The sequence below is a fragment of the Lacerta agilis genome, chromosome 17 (genome assembly GCF_009819535.1).
Source record: "Lacerta agilis isolate rLacAgi1 chromosome 17, rLacAgi1.pri, whole genome shotgun sequence".
Classification (NCBI taxonomy): Eukaryota; Metazoa; Chordata; class Lepidosauria; order Squamata; family Lacertidae; genus Lacerta; species Lacerta agilis.
The window spans coordinates 21418323-21441933 of NC_046328.1; the positions used below are offsets into that span (position 1 = coordinate 21418323).

The window sequence follows — 23611 nt, forward strand, 5'->3', positions numbered from 1 at the left end:
CTGCCAGAGTAGGATTATACAGAAGCAGTCATTGGTCAACACCACCACCACTGTGATGGGCAAATCTGGGTTACGTTTTGCAAGTGTGCAGTCCCATTTTAAATGTGGGGGGGGGGAGGCAGCAGCTCCTTGGTCAAGCATCCACATTGCACGTAGAAGACCACAGGTTCAATCCCTGACAACTCCAAGTAGGGCTGGTGTCAGGGGCTGGACTTAGGAGGACTGGTGGGGACTGCCCCCCCTTCTCCTGAACCTTCCCGAGAACAGGAGGACAGTATAGAATCACAACAGTGGTTTGCAGAAGGTCATAGTTCAGAGGCTGCAGAGGTGAGAAGCTGGGAAATATTGGGAGAGGAACAGCAGGAAGAAGCACCAGGGGAGAGACAGCTGACAGATTCAGTGTCTTTGGAAAGCATTCCTAACACCCCTCCAAGGACCAGGCGTGCATTGAGAGTAGCAGAACAGAAAGCTCAGATTAGCCGACACAGGGGTGACGTAGAATAGGGGAGACAGAGGAGGTGGGACTTTACTTGGAGCAACATCATTATCTTTGGGAGACTACATTCCTTCGTCTCTCTGTGAATAATGAATAAAATTACTTGGTAAGAATTCTTCTTGTTTATCTGCTTCTCGGCTGCCACTGTGGGAGGGACAGGATTCCCTGAAGCTTGAGAGCTGGGAATGCTCTCACCTGAAATCCTGGAGAGTGGCTGACAGCCAACGTAGACCCAGGGGAGACAAGGTGGTGGTCTCCAGAGGTTAGAATCCAACATCTGTGGATTCCAGCTCCAGCCAGCATGGCCAATGGGCAGGGATGGTGGCAGCTGGAGTTTAATCACATCTGGAGAACACAGTGCTGCCTCCAAGACTGAGGGTGGAAGAGTTCTGGTTTTCAGCATCACAATATATCACAAGCTAAACACTGTGATATATCATGATGTCTGACATAAGGACAGAGCTATGTAGAGGCATTGGCTGGCTTCAAGGTTTCTACCACATTGGGATTTTTGCATAGCACAAACACACACATATCATGATTTGCAATATATCGCCAGGTCAAGAATTATGAAACCGATATCACAATATGAACTTCAGTTTTGGACGATATATTGATATGTCGCCCTGCCCTACCACTGACATTATTAATTTGGCAAACACCCTTTTCATCATCCCAGTGGGTCCAAGGTGCTGGTCCAAATCTACATTCAGTTTCAAGGGACACCCGGGGATTTCACACCTCCTCTAGCAATTGCCATGTATATGTGACTTGGATGTGGCATAAATCAAGTCCCGAGTCAAAGGATCACATAATATTGGACGTAGACGATGTCCCAGCCCGTCCATCAACTGAAGATTTGACATGAGAAATTCCAAGTACAGTCGTACCTTGGTTGTCGAACAGAATCCTTTCCAGAAGTCTGTTCGACTTCTGAAAACATTTGACAACCAAGGCACGGCTTCGGATTGGCTGCAGGAGCTTCCTGCATGCAATCGGAAGCCGCAGAAGCCGCATCGGACGTTTGTCTTCCAAAGAACGTTTGCAAACAAGAACATTCACTTTGGCGTTTGCGTCGTTTGGGAGCCAAAACGTTTGACTCGTAAGGCGTTTGGCTTCCAAGGTACGACTGTACTATCATTCAGAGAGCAAGATTCAGAGCTAGATGGGACAATGGCCTGACTCGGTATGAGGCAGCCTATAATGTATAATATGTCACGAACTGAAAGAGGACAGACATGCAAAGCTTCCCAGTTATAAGAATGAGCACCTGCATCTCACACTTTCCTGGTATAGGAATAAAGAAATGGGTCTATTTTCAGAAATCTGAATGGTTTCTGGAAGAGAACCCTCTTCACCCTGCCAAGCAGGAGGGCCCCAGACCTTTTCTGTGCAAGACTTGCCTCTTGATGGAGGAATAATACTGATCAATGAACTCTTTCGCCAGTGGGAGGAGCTCTTCCTTGGTCCGGACTTCTTCAGGTCTTCGGACGTGCTGGGAAGGCATCATAATGGAACCCATGCAGACTTGCTCACTGCAGGGGGTCACCTGGAAAAGGGGTGAAACGGAAGAACACAAGGTCACGACAGCTCCTTGACAGTCAAAAAGACCCTCAAAAAGTCCTTCTTAATGTTTAGTCAGAATCTCCTTTCTTGTAGGGCTGCCATTAAGTCCTGGTTTTCCTGGACATGTCCAAGAATTGATCGGCGAAATAAATAAAAATAAAAATAAAAATAAAAATATATTATTTATACCCCGCCCATCTGGCTGGGTTTCCCCTGCCACTCTGGGCAGCTCCCAACAAAATATTAAAATACAATAGTCCTCCAGATATTGAAAGCTTCCCTAAACAGGGCTGCCTTCAGGTATCTCCTCAAAGTCTGGTAGTTGTTTTTTCCTTTGACATCTGGTGGCAGGGTGTTCCACAGGGCAGGCGCCACTACTGAGGAGGCCCTCTGCCTGGTTCCCTGTAACCTCACTTCTCACAGTGAGGGAACCACCAGAAGGCCCTCGGAGCTGGACCTCAGTGTCCAGGTTGAACGATGGGGGTGGAGACGCTCCTTCAGGTATACTGGACCGAGGCCATTTAGGGCTTTAAAGGTCAGCACCAACACTTTGAACTGTGCTCGGAAACGTACTGGGAGCCAATGTAGGTCTTTCAAGAGTGGTGTTATGTGGTCTCGGCCCATGGCGTCTGGGCGGGTTTTCACTGCATCGGCAAAATGTCTGGGGAAACCTGGACGTATGGCAAGTAGGGTGATTTTTTTTAAAAGAAGCTTTTGAAATCCATTAAAACTCCCAAAACGTTTCATTTTTGGGTGAGATGTTCCCCCTAAAAAGCTGAACAACTTTGACCCATAAAAAAGCCCAACAACTTCGTCCGGATTTTCACTTTTTGGAATATGGCAACCCTACAGTACTTTCATGTCATACATATCTGCTGGATCGGGTCCTCCCCTTTGGAGCAGCAGAAAACAAGTTTGCAGCATCTTCCATGTGGCAGCCCATCATATCTTTGAAGATCTTTGGCTATCTCAGCCACCCACACCTCACACTCAAACTGTTTTTTTTCTGTTATACTGGTTTGCTGTTGTTATTTGTTTATGCAACTCTGTATTAGGGTGTTTTTTGTCACCTGTTTTTTCAGTGCATACACATTTTCGTATGTCACAAAAATTCAATAAAAAGTTGAGGGTGGGGGAGAAAAAGAAGTGCATTTCCTGCTACTTAAATACTTTTTCTTTTTTAAAAAAGTTAACTTTAAAAAAAAATCAAAATGTAAACAGAAACAGCCAATACACACACACACACACACACACACACACACACACACACACACTGGTACCTCAGGTTACAAACACTTTGGGTTACAGACTCCACTAACCCAGAAGTAGTACCTTGGGTTAATAATTTTACCTCAGGATGATAATAGAATTCGCGTATTGGTGGCGCAGCGGCAGCGGGAGGCCCCATTACCTAAAGTGGTACCTCAGGTTAAGAACGGTTTCAGGTTAAGAACAGAACTCCGCAACGAATTAAGTCCGTAACCAGAGGTACCACTGTACATTACAAAATAAAATTACACAGTAAAACAAAGGCTTGCCTAAACCTAACACCCCCCCACCCCCACCCGCTTAAAGCAGGTGCTGAAAACAGCAAAGGTGCCTGGCCTGATTTCAATGGGCAGGGAGTTCCAAAGCGCAGGCACTTATTTGAACAACATAGAAGGAATCATTAGTAGAGTGTGATCCTGGGATCTGGCAAAAACCAAACAAACAAAACCCTCCCCAAACATATTGCAAAATGCCAGCCTCACTTACCATGGTACTCTTCAGATGCAAAGTGTCGTTGAGCACCGATCCGGTCTCCCAGTTGCGCACTTTAGCAAAGCGTGGGCACTTGGAAGGGCTTCCATTCATCACATTCTTTGTTGGTGACTGCCGGCCTGAGGGTGAGATCTGGGGGTGGGCACGGGGCAGAGAGCGAATGAAAAAGAACACAGTATTAGGCCAAGAACATCCATCCCACTGGAAAGAGGCTCATGTGCAGGATCTTGTCTGTCCTCCAACTCTGTTTCTCAAGCTTAGAACTCAAGTGCCAGAGTTTGGCTTCCTGAGAATACTGCTTTTGTCGCTTCAGGTTTCTGGTCCTTAAGATTGCAGCTTCCTATGTGGAATCTCCATTTCCAATATGCCAATTTCTTCTTTCCTGGCCCAGCCCATAGTGGTGGTTGGCTCTCAAGGTCTATAACAGTAGGAGGGAAGCTCTCTTTCTCTCTCTGGAAAGTATTTTTTATTGAATATTATCCCTATAACCCCAATAACAAAATAGAACTTCATGAGACAAGCACATGAAAACCAAACCAGACCAAGGCTGGCAATGGAATATTACATTCAAAGGAAGAAATAATATAGCTGGTTAAATGGATATTTGCAATGACATACAAACAGGCAAGTGGATAGAGTACAGTCATAAGAAACAAGAGAACAAGAGATGCCGACTTGCAAAATATACAGAAACGAAAAACCATGACTGAAACCATCAGAGGCACAAGGGAAAACTAGCAGTTTAAACATGTACAAACCTTTTCCGTGTTTCATCTTCACAACAGTCCTGCAAGGTAGGTTACTACCTTAAAAACATTTCTTTAATTGGTTTTCCAAAATTTTAACAAATCCATAACAAATTGAGCAAATTAAATGCAACTTTATAAAAAAAGGGAAGCTTTCTCAACCAAAGGGCGGTGCCCCTTTCTGGGCAGACTTCTGGGGCCACATGCAAATAGTGGGTGGGGCCAGGCAAAAGTGGGCGGAGCAAGAAATGTAAATTTTACCTTACATATGGCAACAAGAGGCATTTTCAGAGTTCAAGAACACTTCCCAGCCTGACTAAAGCACTAAACCGGCGCAGCATGGTGCAGGGACTCGCTTCCGCAGTACCAGAAATTGCATCTGCTCATGCTCAGATGTCAGAGATTGTGCGCGATCCGGCCCTCGGAGAGATCTCCGCTGGAGTGAACCGGCCCAGGAGAGGTAAACCTTGCCAACCCCTGGGCTAGACAGAGAGATTTGGAGGGCCACATTCGGCCCTCAGGGTTTCCCACACCTGGTCTACAACATACACAGGCCTAGGACCACTCTCAAATTCTGAAATTTGGGATTAGAAGACATGCAGGTTGTTCGTTTCATTTTGTTGCGGCAGCAAGGCTTCTAGTCCTCACTGAGGCAACCTTGAAGGAACTCTGCTTCATTTAAAGAAAGAATGATTAGAGGTTTTTTTTATAAAAAAAAATCCTGGAGGGAGGCTTATTTTCTTCCACACGAAGTTGAACATTTGTGGTTGGCAAACCCTAGGAGTGGAGAATGGGGACCCTGGGTTTGAGAGCCAGGGGAGTTTTGTGGAACGACATGGTTAAAGGAGGATGGAAAAGAAAGCAGCCTGCGTTTCCAGGGAGAGGGGAAGCTTAATAGCGGCTTAAGGGGAGAGAAGGATTTTAGCAGCCCTCAACGTGGAGAGAAACTAAGCCTGAAACAGTGAGTTTTATAGAGCTTAGCAGCGAGAAATCCCAACCAGTGAAAGACAAGGCATGAGATATTCAGTCTTGCTCAGCTGACATTGCCTAGAACACTAAGGGGCTTTCCATACGGTTCTATACTTTCACATACAGCACAAGCTCTCTCTCTCTCTCTCTCTGGAGCCAACTTTATTGTGCATTTACGATGATTTGCACTCACTATTGTATTGAGGGAGTTATACCTGATCCTCTAACGTTTCTGCCTGTAAAGGTTTGGGGGGTAGGCATACCGCTTCACTTCCAATCTGTGCAAGTCCTGAAAACTTCCTGCTAAAATCCCATAGCTTTTCATACTACAAATGCTGGGATTTGGAGTCGTGCTTTCGTTTGACTCTTCAGGCTTCTCTAAAATGCCCTTGGAACTCCTCCCAGGCCACTCCCCTTCTCTCCAGGCCACACCCTCACCAGCCTGGCTTCACACCTTCCTCAAGTGTTTCTGGCCAGACTGTGTCGTGTCCTTCAACTCTGGTTTTCCTGGATGGAGGAGAGATTTGAGAGCATGTGTAGAAATTAGCCTACTCTACAAGGGTGCGCCCATTACATCCTTTGCCCTGCTCACTTTTGCCCATGGGCCTGCCTGCCACTGGGATGTGGCACCTAGAAAGACGACGTTAAAAGGAAGAATTCAAAAGAAGAAGCTGTAGGTGACAGAGCTAAACATTTCCCAAGTCAAAAGATTTTTTTAACCACATAGGTCTGCTGCACCAAAGAGCCTCAAGCTAAAGGTAAAGGGACCCCTGACCATTAGGTCCAGTCGTGTCCGACTCTGGGGTTGCGGCGCTCATCACGCATTACTGGCTGAGGGAGCCAGCGTACAGCTTCCAGGTCATGTGGCCAGCATGACAAAGCCGCTTCTGGTGAACCAGAGCAGCGCATGGAAACACCGTTTACCTTCCCGCTGGAGCAGTACCTATTTATCTACTTGCACTTTTGACGTGCTTTCGAACTGCTAGTTGGGCAGGAGCTGGGACCGAGCAACGGGAGCTCACCCTGTTGCAGGGATTCGAACTGCCGACCTTCTGATCAGCAAGCCCTAGGCTCTTGCCACACTGCAAATAATTAGCAGATTTATTATGGCATACAATGCAACATATTCCTTCAAAGGCTGAGATGCTATGAAGCAGGACAGCCCAGGTTGCATCTCCCAACTTTTTTTTTTTTTTTTTAATAAACTTTAAAAATAGTTACAGAGTGCCCTGAAAATATCTGCAGTTAGGAAACAGGATCAGGAAAGCGGAATGCAGTTAAGGTTTTGAAGCTTTCTCCTGCCACTGCCCTGGCAAAATTGACGCTACTGGGAAAAGCGGTTCCGCCGTGAGGATTTTGAAGTCGGGAAGCTTAACTTGAATTCCAAACCCGCTGCCAGAATGCTGTTCCAGCTCTGGCCGCAGGGGATACTGCTGGTGCTTCTGCTGTGCTTTGTGCTTACGTGGTAACAATAGAAGCTAATCCATCATGATCCTGCATACAATGAGGACACTAAGTTGGCAGGGAAAGCCCAGAAACAGCCCACAAAAGGAAACAAGGGCAGAGCTGAGGTGGGGGGTGGGGGGGTGGGGCGGGAGGAGACCACACAAAAGCTTTTCCACACCATCCATCAAACACTGTTTGCACAACACACACTTGTCAGGAAGGAGGAAACACCAGCCAGCCTTGGCTTGGGAAGCAGTTGAGGTTCTTTTGCAAAAGGAACCTAGACCATCCAGCTCAATGGTGTCTACACTGACTGGACGCATCTCTCTAGGATTTCAGACAGGGTGTCTCTCCCAGCCCTACCTGGAAATGCCAAGGAATTCACTAGGGAGGGGCGAATCTATCAAATGTGCCTTCTCTCAGCTTCTCGTTGCCCCAGCCCTCAGTTCTCCACTTTTCTAAAACTATTGTTATTATTATTCCATCGTTCAGCCCAGATACTGAGGTCCTTCCGGCGGTTTCCTCACTGTGAAAAGGGGAACCAAACAGAGGGATTTCTTGGTAGCGGGGCCCGCCCCGTGGAAACCCTCCCATCAGGTGTCAAGGAAATAAACTATCTCAATTTTAGAAGACATCTGAAGGCAGGGGCGTAGCAAGGGGGGGCGGGCCACCCCATGTTCCATAATGGAGGGGTGACAAATTATCAAGAAACAGGTTTTTTTGGGGAATTTTTTTTTTGATTTTTTAAAATGCCTGCTCCGAAGGTCTTATCTTACTATACTAGGGATTATATAGCTATAAATGAAATTTCATGCATATTGGTTAATATCCTGACCCTCCTCCAGCAAAATAGCTGTTCACTTGGCTGTTTTCCTATGTCATGTGAAGGCTGAAATTTCAGTTCAGTGGAGCACTTACTGTTCCCAACCTTAACCCTGTGGAAAGCCATCTAATTAGACTTTAATTTGATTTTGAGATGTTTTTAGGAGGCAATTTAATTATTGTTTGATTTTATACCAATGTTATGTATCTGATGTTAGCCACCCTGAACCCGACTTCGGCCGGGGAGGGCGGGATATAAATAAAAGTTTATTATTATTATTACTTGTTATTATTCCTTTGTAAGAAAATATGAAATAACATAAAACCATTTTTGCGGGGGGGGGGGAATCAATGGGGGGGGGGTTTGACAAGAAATTTTCCGCACCGGGTACCACCTGACCTTCCCATGCCGGGGGGGGGACAATTTTTTTTTTTGCCCCCGGGTACCAATTTACCTTGCTATGCCCCTGTCTGAAGGCAGCCTCATTTAGGGAAGTTTTAAATGTTTGATGTTTTATTATGCTTTTATATCTGCTGGAAGCCGCCTAGAGTAGCTGGGTCAACTCAGTCAGATGGGTAGGTTACACCTCACCAACCTCTCCTCTCTTTGCATCTTATCCACTCCCTCACCTACCCATTTTGCGGCAGGCCCAATCTCTCTTCACCTCACAGCCCATCAAACCAGCAAGCCGGGTTGGGAAACGCTTCAGAGAGCACCTAACTACCCACCTGGACCACTGGCCACCTGCCGGCTTGCTCGCCGGCCTGCTCGTCTGTCACCACATCTGGAGTTGCCATGGCCCCCTACTGGCAGCCACACGAACTTCGGCATGATGACAGCCTTACAGTTACAGTGCATCGCCCGCCCAAGAGATGTCTGCAAGATGCCTCCCTTGGAAATGGCGTCCTGCTTCTTTAAGAGCTCTGTTCCTAAGCAGGAACTCACTACAGGGAAGGGCCTGGGAAACTCAGTCTCAAGCCTATAGGAAGAACATGAGGCCGCCTCGAGGGGACAGGCAGGGTCAAACAAAGTCCTGGTTCTCCCCCCCTTCCACCTCCGCCTGCTCTCCTTGCAGCTCAAATTCCTCCTGACACAAAATAAGAAGCTTTGTACTGGAGGATGTGACAACTGGAATGTGGCAGCATTGCTCAGATCACGGCGAGCATTTATTAGGAGAGTCCTGCTGGATCAGATCTAAGGTTTGCCTGCTTCGGGGTCTGGGAACCTCTGGGTCTCCAGATGCTGTCGTAAGCAGCGACAAGGGAAAATTTGATTTGGTTTGTATTTTAATGGGAAATTAACTAATTTGCAATCCGCAAACTGAAACACAGTTGTCCTTCGAAAGCTGCACTTCGCCGAATTTCGCAATGCAGTTCTGCAACCAAACATGGTGTACAAAAATGCATCTGTTAGGGAGAAATGTGCATAAACCTGCACACATTAATGAGAACATCACACATACACACACATTATGTTGGAGAAAATTGCTTGCAAATTAGTCAAAGCTGCCTACAAAATGTGTTTATTAGCAGAAAAATGCACTAAAATGCAGATTGATTGTGATGAGGTGTTTTGTTTTGTTTTTTAAATGCAAATTGCTGGAGAAATGTGGAGGACTGAATTTAAGATTGGGAAAAAATTAGAAACTTAACTGCTGCCTGCATTATACATTTAATGCAGTATCGTATCACTTTAAACATGATGGGCTCTTCTTGGAATTTCTGAGAATACCAGCAGAATTGTTTTAGAGGTCAAGTTCCTAGCCCTCATGCTGTTGGAGCCTACTTTGGCCATGCAATGGCAAAGAATGGCCAAAAATCTGCAATCAGAAGGCAAGGAAAAAGAACCCTCGGTGGGTTGTCATGGAATCCTTAGGATATTTCATTCTTTGACTTAAAAAACAACAAAACAAAACCATTATTTTTGTTGTTGTTAATGGCCCAATACATTTTGCTGCCTGAGGCAAAATGGTGCGCACATACCCCCATTCAGCAAGTAGCAAATCCTGTTTCAGTACTAGGAATGAAGCGCAGCATTGCCATTGAGGGAGATCAGCAGGGTGGTTATAATGGTGGAGGGCAAGTTCTCTTTCCCACCAGAAGTGTACAGGTGAAACTCGAAAAATTAGAATATGGTGGAAAGGTTCATTTCTTTCAGTAATTCAACTTAAAAGGTGAAACTAATATACGAGATAGAATCATGACATGCAAAGCGAGCTATGTCAAGCCTTTATTTGTTATAATTGTGATGATTATGGCGTACAGCTGATGAGAACCCCGAATTAACAATTTCCACTTTGGGGTTTTCATCAGCTGTACGCCATAATCATCACAATTATAATGAACAAAGGCTTGACATATCTCGCTTTTCATGTCTTGAGTCTATCTCATATATTAAACTCCAGTAGCTAATGAAAACAATTGCTTACATGAATGGACTTTTCCATAATATTCTAATTTTTTGAGTTTCACCTGTATGGTCAGGAAGCTCAGGAGGAAGAGCTGAAGGACACCACCACCTCCCAGCATATGCCACCCAAGGCAATCACCTCACTCTGCCTAATGGTAGGGCTAGGAGACCCAACAAGGGTGTTAAGACGCCAATGAACCTCATTTCTCAAAGGCTATGCTCCTACTTTGTCCCTGTGTGGAAAGAGATGAGGCCCACTTCCACCCTCCTTGCCCTGCTTTTCAGCACCTACCGGGTCCTTATCCGAAGAGGGCTTGCTCACGACAGAGGCTGCGTCAGTCTTCTCCCACAAGTCGTTGAAGACTCGGTCGTTCTCCATTCCTGATGGCAAAGCCTTTGGCGACTTCCGGTCTGCTTCCCGGAAACTGGAAGAGGGGAGGCCAAAGAGACAAACCCCCTTGACAGGTCAGCAGTGGAGGGAACAAATACCTGGCCTTCTTTCCTTTTCTTTTTTTACAGGTGTATCCTGCAATATGTGATTGATGCAACATTGGGGGATTTCTACAAGACCATCCACACATCAGTCTAATTTATTAGTGTCCCAATTCTCCAGGGACAGTCCAGGAATTACAGAAGCTATCCCAATTTCTGATTTGATCCAGGAATGTCCTGGTTTTCCTTTTTCCTCCCCTCCTCATCTCAGAGCCCCCCCATCCTTCTTGGAAAGAGGAGCCTTTGCCCCCCCCTCTGTGTGCATAGATGCAAAAATGGAGTCCTGTTTATACTGAAAATAAAATACCTGCACAGAATAAAGGAAACATGTCTGTGAACTTCAGATGTAGAGTGGTACACACATTTAATGACGGCGAGGAGGAGGAGGAGGAGGAGGAGGAGGAGGAGAAGAAGAAGAAGAAGACCTTTCCTAGATCAACTGCTGATGGCAAATGGGGAGGCATAGCTACCCTTCTTGGATCTACTTACAGCCGCATTAAAATCTGCCCAGCTGTGCATATGCATCTCACACTTGCAAAACAACAGAGAGCTGCTGTCTTTGCAAGTCCATACAGGCACACCGCTATAGATGTTGCTTTCCCCCGTCTTCCCCAGAATTTCCACTTGCGCCACATTATTCCCTTTGCCAGCTCTGCCATGCCGTGTTCCCAGCATTTTTTTCATTGACCTGCCCATGCAAATGCAGCCAGATACTTGGCTCTGTGAGATACAGGCCAGAGCGAGCGAGAGGGAAGGTACAAAGGGGCCTCCATCCCCTGCCTCATTTTCCCTCTGCAAGCTAAAACTATCTCTTTCTTCCCAATCACAACTGGGCAGATCTCAGTGGCTGTTTGGGAGGTTATTATTATTAGTAGCTTTGATATAGTAATCACCTTTCTTCCCCTTCCCCAATATTTTGTATTGAATTTTAACAACAACAAGCAAGTTTTTTGGGGGGGGATGGGACAGAAACGAAAGAGCACTTAAAAGGGGGGGGGGCTAAGTTGTCACAATCGCCAGTAAAGAATATAGGATACAGCTTTGTGGTTTACTAAGTCAGAAATAAAACATACAGAGAGGGAAACCCGTGGTCTATAATTACAAAGTTGTCCCATGGTCTGAATTAAAACAATTACAATTTTGTATTTCAAAGAAGAAGATGAAAAATAGCCTTGGGTTGTATTAAGTCTAGACCAGGGGTCAGCAAACTTTTTCAGCAGGGGGCCGGTCCACTGTCCCTCAGACCTTGTGGGGGGGCGGACGGACTATATTTTGAAAGAAAAAAAAATGAACGAATTCCGATGCCCCACAAATAACCCAGAGATGCATTTTAAATAACAGCACACATTCTACTCATGTAAAAACACGCTGATTCCCGGACCGTCTGCAGGCCACATTTAGAAGGTGATTGGGCCACATCCGGCCCCCGGGTCTTAGTCTGGGGATCCCTGGTCTAGACACTTGCATCGGCCTGTGGGACCTGATGCTCCTAAACCTATGTTTTTTGTTGCTGGAGTACATCTTTCTCAAGAGACAATGGAGCGCACCTCCAGGGACGAAGTCAAACAGATGCGTTAGCAGCCCAAAGTGACCTCCCTGGGGAGCAAGCCAGGGCAGTGTGTATGGAGGTCCTGGGCTGCGCAGAAGACAAGACCCCAGCTCTTGGTCTTGCTGATGTGATCCAAAGGAGAGCAGAGCAAGATGTTTGGCACCAGCTTGGCTGCAGGAGTTGCTGGAAGGAGGCGTACAAGGCACCATCCAACAGCCTTAGTGACTCCATTCCAGATTTGTGTAGGGTTCACACCTTAGCCTTTTCTTCTCCTGAAGATACCCCGCAAGGCAGCGGAGGTCTGGGATCAGAGTTTTCCTTCTCCTAGATGGGCTACTTGAGAGCCAGTGTGGTGTAGTGGTTAAGAGCGGTAGACTTGTAATCTGGTGAACCGGGTTCGCGTCTCCGCTCCTCCACATGCAGCTGCTGGGTGACCTTGGGCTAGTCACACTTCTCTGAAGTCTCTCAGCCCCACTCACCTCACAGAGTGTTTGTTGTGGGGGATGAAGGGAAAGGAGAATGTTAGCCGCTTTGAGACTCCTTCGGGTAGTGAAAAGCGGGATATCAAATCCAAACTCTTCTTCTACTTTCCCAGGTTGATGAGCCCCATCTGCCCCTCACTGCCCTCTACACTGCACACCAGCTGCAACATACACAAGAGGCTCACTGACGGCAGCGACAACAACAACGCCAAGCAACCATGCAGGGCTGCAAAGTACGCAAGTTGCAATGCACACACGAAGCTCGCTGCTGTGTGCACATGCTGGGCAAACGTGGGCTGCCCCTTCTGCCCTCAGCCAGTCTCATACCGTCCAACTTTTCCAGAGACAAAACGGGAACGTGTGACTTACCGGATGCTCTCCCAAGCGAGTTATGTGCTGCACTTTTTCAACCCGAAAAAGCCCTTCCCCCAGGTTGGGATCTTGTGCGGTGACCCAAAAGAAGCACATTTTTGGGTGCCGTGAAAGATCGCGGCCCTCCCAAAAGCTTTTTTTTTTTTTTTTGAGGCAAGAGCACGGCATGTGAGAGAGCAAGGTTGTGGCACCCAAAACGGCTGCCCGCGATCTGGCTTGGAAAAATGGGTTGTCCCTTTCCCCCAAGGTAATTGGGAGGTGTGCAGCCCCCACTGGCAAGCCTTTGTAAGAGAAAACACACCACCAACATCAAAGGCTGCCCCATTTTGCCAGGGATGCAATACCACCAGGGTGTATTAGCCAATAGAGGCTGATCCACCAACCTCAGCCAGTTCCCGCCTGCCTGCCTTCATACTCATAACTTCTCAGGCGGCGGTTGGGCTCCCAGCTCCTTCCTCCTTAGCCTCAGTGCTGCCTTGTAGAATTCACCAGGGAGGATGGAGGCACAACCAGAATCCGTTGTCTCCGCCAGCGGCATAGCTAGCCGCTCGGGTGCCTGGTGCGGGGGCGTGTCCTGAAGCCGGGGGTGGGGTGAGCTGCCTATGAGGGCGGGGTGAGCCCCTCCACCGCCTCCCCCTCAGCTGTGGGGCGGCTGAGGGAGAGGCACTAGGCAGACACTGCCGTTCCAGGAAGCACTGAACCTGCAGGCGCCTAAGCCACCGTGTCACTCCTAAAAAGTTTCATGAGCCCATTTTTTTATAGAAAACCCCTCATTTTGTCACCACCACCACCCCAGTGATGACACCCAGGGCAGACCGCACCACCGCACCCCATTTCTCCGCCCATCTGTGGCTCTGACTCCACTTACTCTTGGCCTTCCAGCCTTCCACCCTACCAGTTCCAACAGGTGCTGGGCACAGCTGGCAAGTCTTCCTGGTTTCCGTGACCGAAGCCAACCTGGTTTTCGACGTGCAGAACGTCAGGTCGCGCAAGGCGGTCCACAGAGGTCTTTGCTTCCCACCTAGCTTCCCCCCCCAAGGCTCCGAAACTTTAAAACCAAGAAACAAAACCGGGAGGGTTTGGGTGCACCAGGAGACGGATCAGGAAAAGGACTTGGCCCAATGGCAAGCAACTCTGACGAATCCCTGCGTGCTGGCTGGAAGTAAAAACAATGGATATTTCGAAATGAAAACAAACACTGATTCTATTAAAAAATTGGAAAAAAAATACCAGGAAATGAAAGTTCTTAAAATAATCATTATTCAGGGATGGGGTGGAGCAGACAATCCTCTGCGTCTCCATTCACAGAGTAGCAGATCTGGACAGCTCTGCTAAGAAGGCACCGAACAGTGTTTGCTCTCCTGGAGAGTTGACTGCAAAGTCCTTCCATTGCAGAGAAAGAATCTTCTTTGCACTTTACAAGGGGAGAACCTCTGCTTGGTGACACAGCATTAGCCTTACATGCAGATGGTCCCTGGTTCAATCGCTGGAGACTCCCTGCCTGAAACCCTGGAGAGCTGCTGCCGGTCAGTGCAGACAGTGCTGGTTCAGCTGGAGCAATGGTTGGATAGTTCAAGGCAGCTGCCTAGGTTGCTCCTAATATGAGATTCTGTCCGTTGCCAGCACAAAGGCTGGGGATGGAGAACCCAGCACGAAGGGCTATCCATTTGAAAGATAAAGAGCCAGAAAAAATGGAGGAGGAGTTTTGAAGTTGCCCATCAAGCAGCATGAGCAGGCGGCCAGCCCCCTTGTCCCCTCTATGATGAAAAAACCCAGTTGGTAGAGGATGAGACTTAATCTCAAGGCAATGGTTTCAAGCCCCACCTTGAGCAAAAGATTCCAGCATTGCAGGGGGATTGGACTAGATTACCCACGTGAGAAAGTGTGAGAAGGAGGAAGTTGCAAACAGGATATAATCAAGTAATTGTAGTGTTGGAAAGGACTCCCAAAGATCATCTGGTCTTAGTCTAAATTTCAACGGATAGAAAGAGGTCAGCACAGAGGTCGAAAGAGCAAGGATAGTCTGGGAATCTGCAGGCCCCTTATCCTTAAGCCCCATGCAAACCCCTTTCTGCAAGCCGAGTTGAAGAGAAGAAGAAGAGTTTGGATTTAATATCCCGCTTTTCACTACCCGAAGGAGTCTCAAAGCGGCTAACATTCTCCTTTCCCTTCCTCCCCCACAACAAACACTCTGTAAGGTGAGTGGGGCTGAGAGACTTCAGAGAAGCGTGACTAGCTCAAGGTCACCCAGCAGCTGCATGTGGAGGAGCGGAGACACGAACCCGGTTCCCCAGATTACGAGTCTACCGCTCTTAACCACTACACCACACTGGCTCTCAAACTTCCAGCAGTTATCGTCTGTGCTAAACGGGAAATCTAGGGAAGCTGGCTTAAAGTGGTCACCTTCAAATTGGATGGGTTAAAAAAAAATAAATCTTTCCACTGCCATACTTGCAGCTGTTCGTTTCTTCTCCCAGGATCAAAACGACTTCCGTCTTCAAAGAATTTACTTCTGACCCCACGTCAAATGACTTTCACAGCAGGGGGCTGTTGCTAGTTCATTATATCAGTATATTGGGGAGGGGGGCCAACAAAACAAAAAAACAAACCCAAACCCACATATAGGAAATTGCCAACAGCCTTATTGGCACAAAGCCCTGGTGTGTTTCGACCGGGTCTTTTCATTGTCTATTTTTAAGGCTATGTACGCCATTGGCTTGAACAGGCCGTTTGATTGCATAAAGATTTCTCACAGCCAAGCTGTTGTACGTTTGTACAATAGCCACTTTTGCAAGAAAAAGAAAAAGAAAAGGGGGGAAAGGTTTATTTACCGGTATTTGGATTTTAATCCAAGGAGGCTAAGAAACCAAACCATTCATCAGAAAGTTGCCACACTATTCTTTCTCAGTTTCAGTTGCATGACCAGAATAATAATATGGAGCAATCTTAAGAGGGTTGGGGTAAAAGGGAGGCTAGGAAAGACCATTTACTCCTCCCTTTCCCAACTGCCTTGCAAGGTAGGCCAGTCACACCTCAAGACTATCTGGATGGGAGATTCCTTGGAATCTCACTTACAGGATGGAAATGTATATTTGGGTGCAATTAGACTGAAGACCTTACACATTGTTTATTGCTCTGTCCTTTATATTGGGAGCCCAGACGGGGGGGAATTGTCGCCCATTCTTCAACTGTATCCGGATCAATTGCTCAGGAAGGGGCAATTGAACTTCAAGCTGATAAATAGCTGTACCTCATGCAATTGCTACCTAAATTTGCAGTGGCGGCCAATAAACTTGGTTCTAATCATATAAGGAATTGTAATGTACTATAAATACATTTGCCCGGATGATGGTATACATGGTTCCTAACGGTTGCTTTGTTATTTGAATTCAAGGTGTTGTGTTCTTTTTTATTAATTCATGTATTGCGTTGGAAATTCTATATATTGTCAAAGGCTTTGGATAAGTGCAATAAAGGAGACCGTGCAGCAGCATTCAGAGAAGTGTATCAACAGAAGTCTAGTGCCCAGATGAAGGGAAGTAATAGTACTGCTCTATTCTGCCCTCCTGAGACTCCACCTGGAGTTCTGTGTCCAGTTCTGGGCACCTCACTTTAAGAAGGGTATCGACAAGCTGAAGGTGTTCAGAGGAAGGCAACCAAGATGATCAAGGGTCTGGAAACCGAACCTGCTGAGGAACGGGAGTTGGATATGTTTTGCCTAGAAAGGACTGAGAGGTGATAGGATAGCCATCTTCAAATATATGAAGGAAGGGCTGTTACATGGAAGGCAGAGAGCATGCTTGCTTTCTGCTGCTCCAGATGGGAGGACTCAAACCAGTGGATTCAAAGGACAAGAAAGGGCTAAACATTAGGAAGGACTTTCTGAGGGTAAGCGTTGTTCAACAGGGAAACAGCTGCTGGACTCTCCTTTGTTGGAGGGTTTTAAACAAGAGGCTGGATGTCCATTTCAGGGTTATTTTAGCTGTGATTTCTGCATTGCAAGGGGTTGGCCTAGATGACCCTTGGGAGTCCCTTCGAACTCTACAATTCCATCAGTTACAAAGCATGCCTGCGCTTTGGTTCTCCTGTTGTTTTGCAAAGCGTGGATGGGGTCGGCTTGCTTTTAAAAAAAACCCAGACTGAATTGAGTTCCTCCCGGTCCCTACCTCTCATTTCAGCTGCTGTTGACGCTCTATGCTCCTGTGTTCTCTTGCTGTTAACACCACAGGGTGAAATGGCCTTGGCCCAGTATACCTGAAGGAGCGCCTCCACCCTCACTGAGGTCCAGCTCTGAGGGCATTCTGGTGGTTCCCTCCCTGTGAGAAGTGAGGTTACAGGGAACCAGGCACAGGGCCTTCTCGGTAGTGGCACCCGCCCAGTGGAATGCCTTCCCGTCAAGGAAATAAACAACTATCTGACTTTCAGAAGAAATCTGAAAGCAACACTGTATCGGGAATTTTTTAATGTCTAATGTTTTATGATTTTTTAATGTGCTGTAAGCCTCCCAGAGTGGCTGGGAAAACCCAGCCAGGTGGACAGGGTATAAATAAAAGAATTATTATTATTATTATTATTATTATTAAGTCAACTTAACTTTGGGCAATGTGCTTTAATGATGGGTGGGGTTCTGCTTGCTCCCTTCCTCCCTCCCTTTATCTGATCAAAGACATTCCATCAAAACATAAACACCAAGCTGGGAAAGGAGACACATTTCCTTCCTTACCAAGGTAGAAGACAACCCACTCCGTTAGAAGTACAGTATAATCTCTGGCTGGACTGGAACCCTTGTTCTGAAACACACCTGGGGTGTGCTTCCTGTCACCCACTGCCCTGCTTGGAGTCTAGAAAATATCTGCAAGGAACACAAAAGCATTCTGACAATGCTCCATAAACAGGAATATTTGCTGCAATGGGAACTTTAGAGGAGGTTTACATAACATTCCCATGTGAGCAACTGCAATTGTCCTCAGCTCTGTAAACCAGGCGTGGGAAATCACGTGCGGCAGCTAGACTGGGAGTGACTGGGAGTGGCCACTGAGACCATATAACACCGGTCTTTACATTGGTTCCCAGTACAATTCAAAGTGTTGGTGCTGACCTTTAAAGCCCTAAATGGCCTCAGCCCAGTATACCTGAAGGAGCATCTCCACCCCCATTGTTCAGCCCAGACACTGAAGTCCAGCTCCGAGGGTCTTCTGGCTGTTCCCTCACTGCAAGAAGTGAGGTTACAGGGAACCAGCCAGAGGGCCTTCTCGGTAGTGGCGCCCGCCCTGTGGAATGCCCTCCCATCAGATGTCAAGGAAATAAACAACTATCTGACTTTTAGAAGACATCTGATGTTTTAATGTTTTAATGTTTGATGTTTTATCACTGTTTTATTATTATTATTATTATTATTATTATTATTATTATTATTATTAGGAGAGAGAGAGAGAGAGAGAGAGAGAGAGAGAGAGAATGAATATTGGCCGTGCAGCAGAATCTCAAGTCTCCATTCTGGGCTGTTCTGAAGTGAGACAATCCCAGAAATGATGTCTATATACCTTAGACTCTAAGATCGTCACATGAAGGCTTGTTGGTGGCCCCATCTGCAGGGACTACCTGGGTGGCCCCTGACCTGTGACAGGGCCTTTTCCATGGCGGCTTCCCAGTTGTGGAATGCCCTCTCTGGTGAGGTGCAGCACGACAACATCGGGCACGTCTATGTATATAGGACGAGTGCCCCATTTTCCTCGGATCGTTTTTTTTATGTACGCTGCTTTGAGATGCAAATAATTAAGCGATATGTAAATGGTCTTACATAAATAAAAATAATTGCCCATCCCACACCTTTTGAGGCTTTCCCTCTATTGCTTTCCTAATTGCAAAAAAGAAAAAAGATGCTATATTCGAGCCATCCAGATGTTGCTGAAATCCAGCTCCCATCAGCCTCTGCTGGCAGGACCCATAGTTGGGGGGGTGATGGGAGTTGTACAAAGTGCTTTCATCCAGTTCCATTGTGAAACCCCAAAATTCTGGTATGTGGTTGGAGTCCTTCCACAAAATACTGGCAGCCTAAAAGCGACACCAGGGAGACGACAACCTGGGAATGCACCCTGTAAGACAGGATTTCTAATTCATTTCTTATTTACTGGATTCATACCCCACCTTTCCCCTCCAAGGAGCTCAAGGGGGCATAGATGGGTCTCCCCCTCCTCATTAATCCCCACAATAACCCTGCGAAGTAGGTTAGGCTGAGAGGCAGTGACTGGCCCAAGGTCACATTCAAGTGAGGTTCATGCATGGCCAAGCGGGGATTGGAACCCAGGCCCTAGGGCAACACTCTAACCACTACATCACACTGCCTCATCGGCAGGATCACGAAGATCCCGTGCCTGGGAGATCAGGGAGCACCGAAGCTTACTAACAAAATGGAATTAGCAAGGTTTGTAGATGCCAGGATGCAATCGTGATAATTCTCTGCCTCCCCCTGAAAGGGGGAGGAGAGAGGGGGGGAGGGAGAGAGACTTTGATAATGAAAGAAAAACTGGGGGTGGGGGGAGAGAGCTAGGAAGGAGCAACAGGAAACTTTGATCTGCAGCGAATTCTTATTCATGATTAGGCTTGTTGATCTAATTGCAAATAGAAACCCAGGAGGTGAAACACAAAAGGATAATCAAATATGGGATGTGGCGTAGGCCAGGGGTGGGGAACCCTTTTTTGGTACCGTGGGACAGATCCTTATCAGGATCTGTCTCACCAGCTGGATTTGAAAGGTGAGTAGGTTTGCCACCTGTCAAAAATCCCTTCTGCTAGGATCTTAGAAGGGAAGAAGGAGGAGGCTCACAAATGCCTTTTTGTGACTCCCTCTTTGCTTTCATTTTACGACCTTCCTTATGATATCAGGGACTTGAAAGTGAAGGAAGAGGGAGGCTCACAAATGCATTTGCCAGCCTCTCCCCCTTTAAGTCCCCGAAACCAGGAAGGGAAGAGGGAGAAGACTTGCAAAAGCATGGCCAGGAATTATGTTGTGGGGGCAGGCAGAACCTATGTTAGTTTTCTTTTATTGATTTACCTGATTTCAGAGGGGCGGCTGCCCCACTGCTCCCCCTTGGCTATGCCCACGTTTGTGGGGGAACTCTCTCCTCCCCTTTTAAGTCCACGGTCTTGCACCCTTCTCCCGACTCTCTACTCATAGACAGCTAAGTGGAGATTAAATCCTGACACTTAGACTTCGCAATCTTGCACCATGCTGGGAACAGAATTGCATAGGTTGTTGTTGTTCAGTCGTTCAGTTGTATCCGACTCTTCGTGACCCCATGGACCACAGCACGCCAGGCACGCCTATCTTTCACTGCCTCCCACATAGGTAAAGGGGCCCCTGACCATCAGGTCCAGTCGTGTCCGAATCTGGAGTTGCGGCGCTCATCTTGCTCTATAGGCCGAGGGAGCCGGCGTTTGTTTGCAGACAGCTTCTGGGTCATGTGGCCAGCATGACAAAGCCGCTTCTGGCGAACCAGAGCAGTGCACGGAAACGCCGTTTACCTTCCCGCTGGAGCGGTCCCTATTTATCTACTTGCACTTGCTTTCGAACTGCTAGGGGGGCAGGAGCTGGGACCGAGCAACGGGAGCTCACTCTGTGGCAGGGATTCGAACCGCCGACCTTCTGATCAGCAAGCCCTAGACTCTGTGGTTTAACCCACAGCGCCACCTGGGTCCCGCATAGGTACTGCATGGTAAATCCCTGTCCTCCTGCCCATCAGCAGATGTCGCTAGTGGTTTGGGGAAATTGGCCTGGTGGGCCAAATTTGGCTCATGCGCTGGATTCTTCCCATGGGTGGGCATAGCTGTGCTCTCTCTTTTTGTACACAGGACAGCAGCAGCTTAGTAAAAGTGGGGGGAAGACCTGTTCAAGTTACACCCACCTCATTTCGTTCCCGTTTGTGCCTTGGACTCTCTGTCCAGTTAAATATTTCATGCGCTGCTCCCTGTAGACTTGCAGTCCACCCTGCAGCATACTTGGGAGTAAATGCCCCAACCTGCCACATAAAGCAGAAAGCTGAAGGAGTTACTTGCATGAGGATCTGTTTCCAAAGAAGGGCTACAGCCTGCTGCTTGAATCTTCCTTCCTTCCTTTGCTAGTCAATTTTGCTATTGCAAGGGAAGAAGGTACTGGAGGGGAGGACTACTTAAGAAGTACATCTCCTTCTCCATTACTCACCCCCATTCATGCATGAAACTGACTAGTGCAAGTCAAATGGAGAATCTGCATAAATGACCGGATGTTTTGCACATTCACCAGATTCCAGGGGGAAAATAATGCAGTGACCTTTGCTCACAGAGAGGTGGGTTGTTGTTGTTTTTCATAATCGCCCCATCAAAAATGATGTTGGCGGATGTGTACAACTCCATACCCTCCAACGTGGCCTCGAGGAAAACCGGGATGTGTGTCTTTTGGGGCCGAGCTCCTGTGCGAGTCATGTGACTCACGCAAAAGCACAGTGCCCCAAAATCCGTGTCTTTCATGGCCGCAATCTTGCAGGAACCAGGTGACCTGTGTGAGAGCATGCACCCCCCAAAAACAGGATGCCCCGCTTAAATCAGGACAGATGCAACTCAATAGCACAGTCAGGGTATTTTTGGTACATTAGCCAAGTCAATGTGCATATTCTCCACTAGGACCCTAATGCACATTTCCTCATTAATGCATGAATTTTTCATGGCCTATGGAGGTTATGCATAATGGCGGGGCAATGCCCACTGTTCTCTAACCATGCTTCTAATGTGCGCACAGTCTGCATCCCAATGAGCAACTGTGCAAAATGCCTAATGCATATGCACATTCTCCATTCAACACACATCAACCCCAGCATGTGCACTGTGCACACTTTTAAACTGAGAACAGGAGAAGGAAACCTTAGCTGTGCAGGTTTCCAGCTTCCGATGGGCCCCTGTGTTAAGATGTCTTTGATGGGGAGCCCCACAGCTGATAGGAGCAAAGGAATATCGGAAGCTGCCTCATCCCATATGATGAGGTTGGTCTACTGAGTTCAGTAATGTCTACACTGACTTAGCAGGAACTCTCCAGGGTTTCAGGCAGGTGTAGCATCTTCCAGCCCTACTGTACCTGAAGATGCCAGGGGTTGAATCCAGGCCCTTCTGCGTGCAAAACCGACGCTCTGCAACTGAGCTACAGCTCATCTCCCTCTTGCTCCCTCCTTTCCCACACACACCACTGAAAAGCAAGCGCGGGGAGTTGCCAATCTCAGTGAAGAAACAGCAGAGGAGAGTGCAGCTGAACCTTTACTTCTCCCATAATTGGTCAGCTCAAAGTTGCCCTCCCTCCAGTTGGTTTCCTCCCCGCAGAACCTGCACCTTTCCCCCTTCGCGTGGGGAAACAGCTGAGGTAGGGGAGATAGGTTCTGTAGGAAAATGGGTGGGGAGGGAAGGGTTAAGTATCTCCTCCTGCACTTACTTCTGTGTTCCCGCTCAGAACCTCCAGTGGTACTTTTCAGTTAAAACACATTCTCCCTCCCTTTCTTTCTCTCTCTCTCTCTCTCTCTCTCTCTCTCTCTCTCTCTCTCTCTCTCTCTCTCTCTCTCTCTCACACACACACACACACACACACACACACAGAAGGAGTCTAGTTTAGCCCCAGCATCAGACCCAGTCGGCCCTGAGGCAGGCTCCTCCATCTGGTCAGCGTTCCCACAACTCCTCGCTTGCCCAGCTGTGTGTGAAAGTCCCAAGGAGGAAGAGAACTTCAGTTCCTGGTTAGATCTATGCACAAGCCATGGACGGCTTTTCCCTTTCCAGCCACTAAGATTTCTATTTCAAGAACTAACCAGTAAGCTGAAACAGACACGGGGACAAACAGAAGAAGACAACTTCACCCCGGTATGGTTCCCCTTCATCACACACACAGCCCAAAAAGACAATGACAAAAATCTACCGACAGCATACAAATCAATAGGGCTAACCTGATCAAAAACACTCACCCACCCCACTCACACAGGAAACCAAAGACCACCGCAGCCAACCAACAAGGAACAATCACACCTTACGCCGACCCCGAACTCTCTCACCATCAAAGGAGCACAAACTAACAACAGAGAACCAGCAGAAACGACGCTGACACCAAACCATACATATATTAAGTAAAGAAGAAACATCGCCACCCCACCCATTTCCCCCATCCCACCCACCTCTCCCCCCCCTTTCTTGGATTTGATATCCCGCTTTATCACTACCCGAAGGAGTCTCAAAGCAGCTAACATTCTCCTTTCCCTTCCTCCCCCACAACAAACACTCTGTCGGGTGAGTGGGGCTGAGAGACTTCCAAGAAGTGTGACTAGCCCAAGGTCACCCAGCAGCTGCATGTGGAGGAGCGGAGACGCGAACCCGGTTCACCAGATTATGAGTCTACCGCTCTTAACCACTACACCACACTGGCTCTCCAATGTCTCTTCTTCCCAATGTCTCAACAAACAAAACTGATGTTTAAAAAATGCCGCATGGAAA

General features: G+C 47.5%; 1 protein-coding gene across 2 annotated transcripts in view; it reads right to left on the reverse strand.

The window, feature by feature from the left end:
• NOS1 (nitric oxide synthase 1) overlaps positions 1 to 23611 on the reverse strand; it is a 113100-nt gene that overhangs the window by 35456 nt on the left and 54033 nt on the right. The window contains exons 3-5 of one of the 2 annotated variants that reach the window (XM_033136441.1): positions 10509 to 10641; positions 3818 to 3955; positions 1900 to 2045 (exon numbers count right to left, since the gene is read on the reverse strand). In XM_033136441.1, coding sequence (XP_032992332.1) covers positions 1900 to 2045; positions 3818 to 3955; positions 10509 to 10641 — 417 coding nt within the window. Of the gene's footprint in view, positions 1 to 1899; positions 2046 to 3817; positions 3956 to 10508; positions 10642 to 23611 lie in introns of those variants that run through there. The other variant, XM_033136440.1, reaches the window with a different exon arrangement.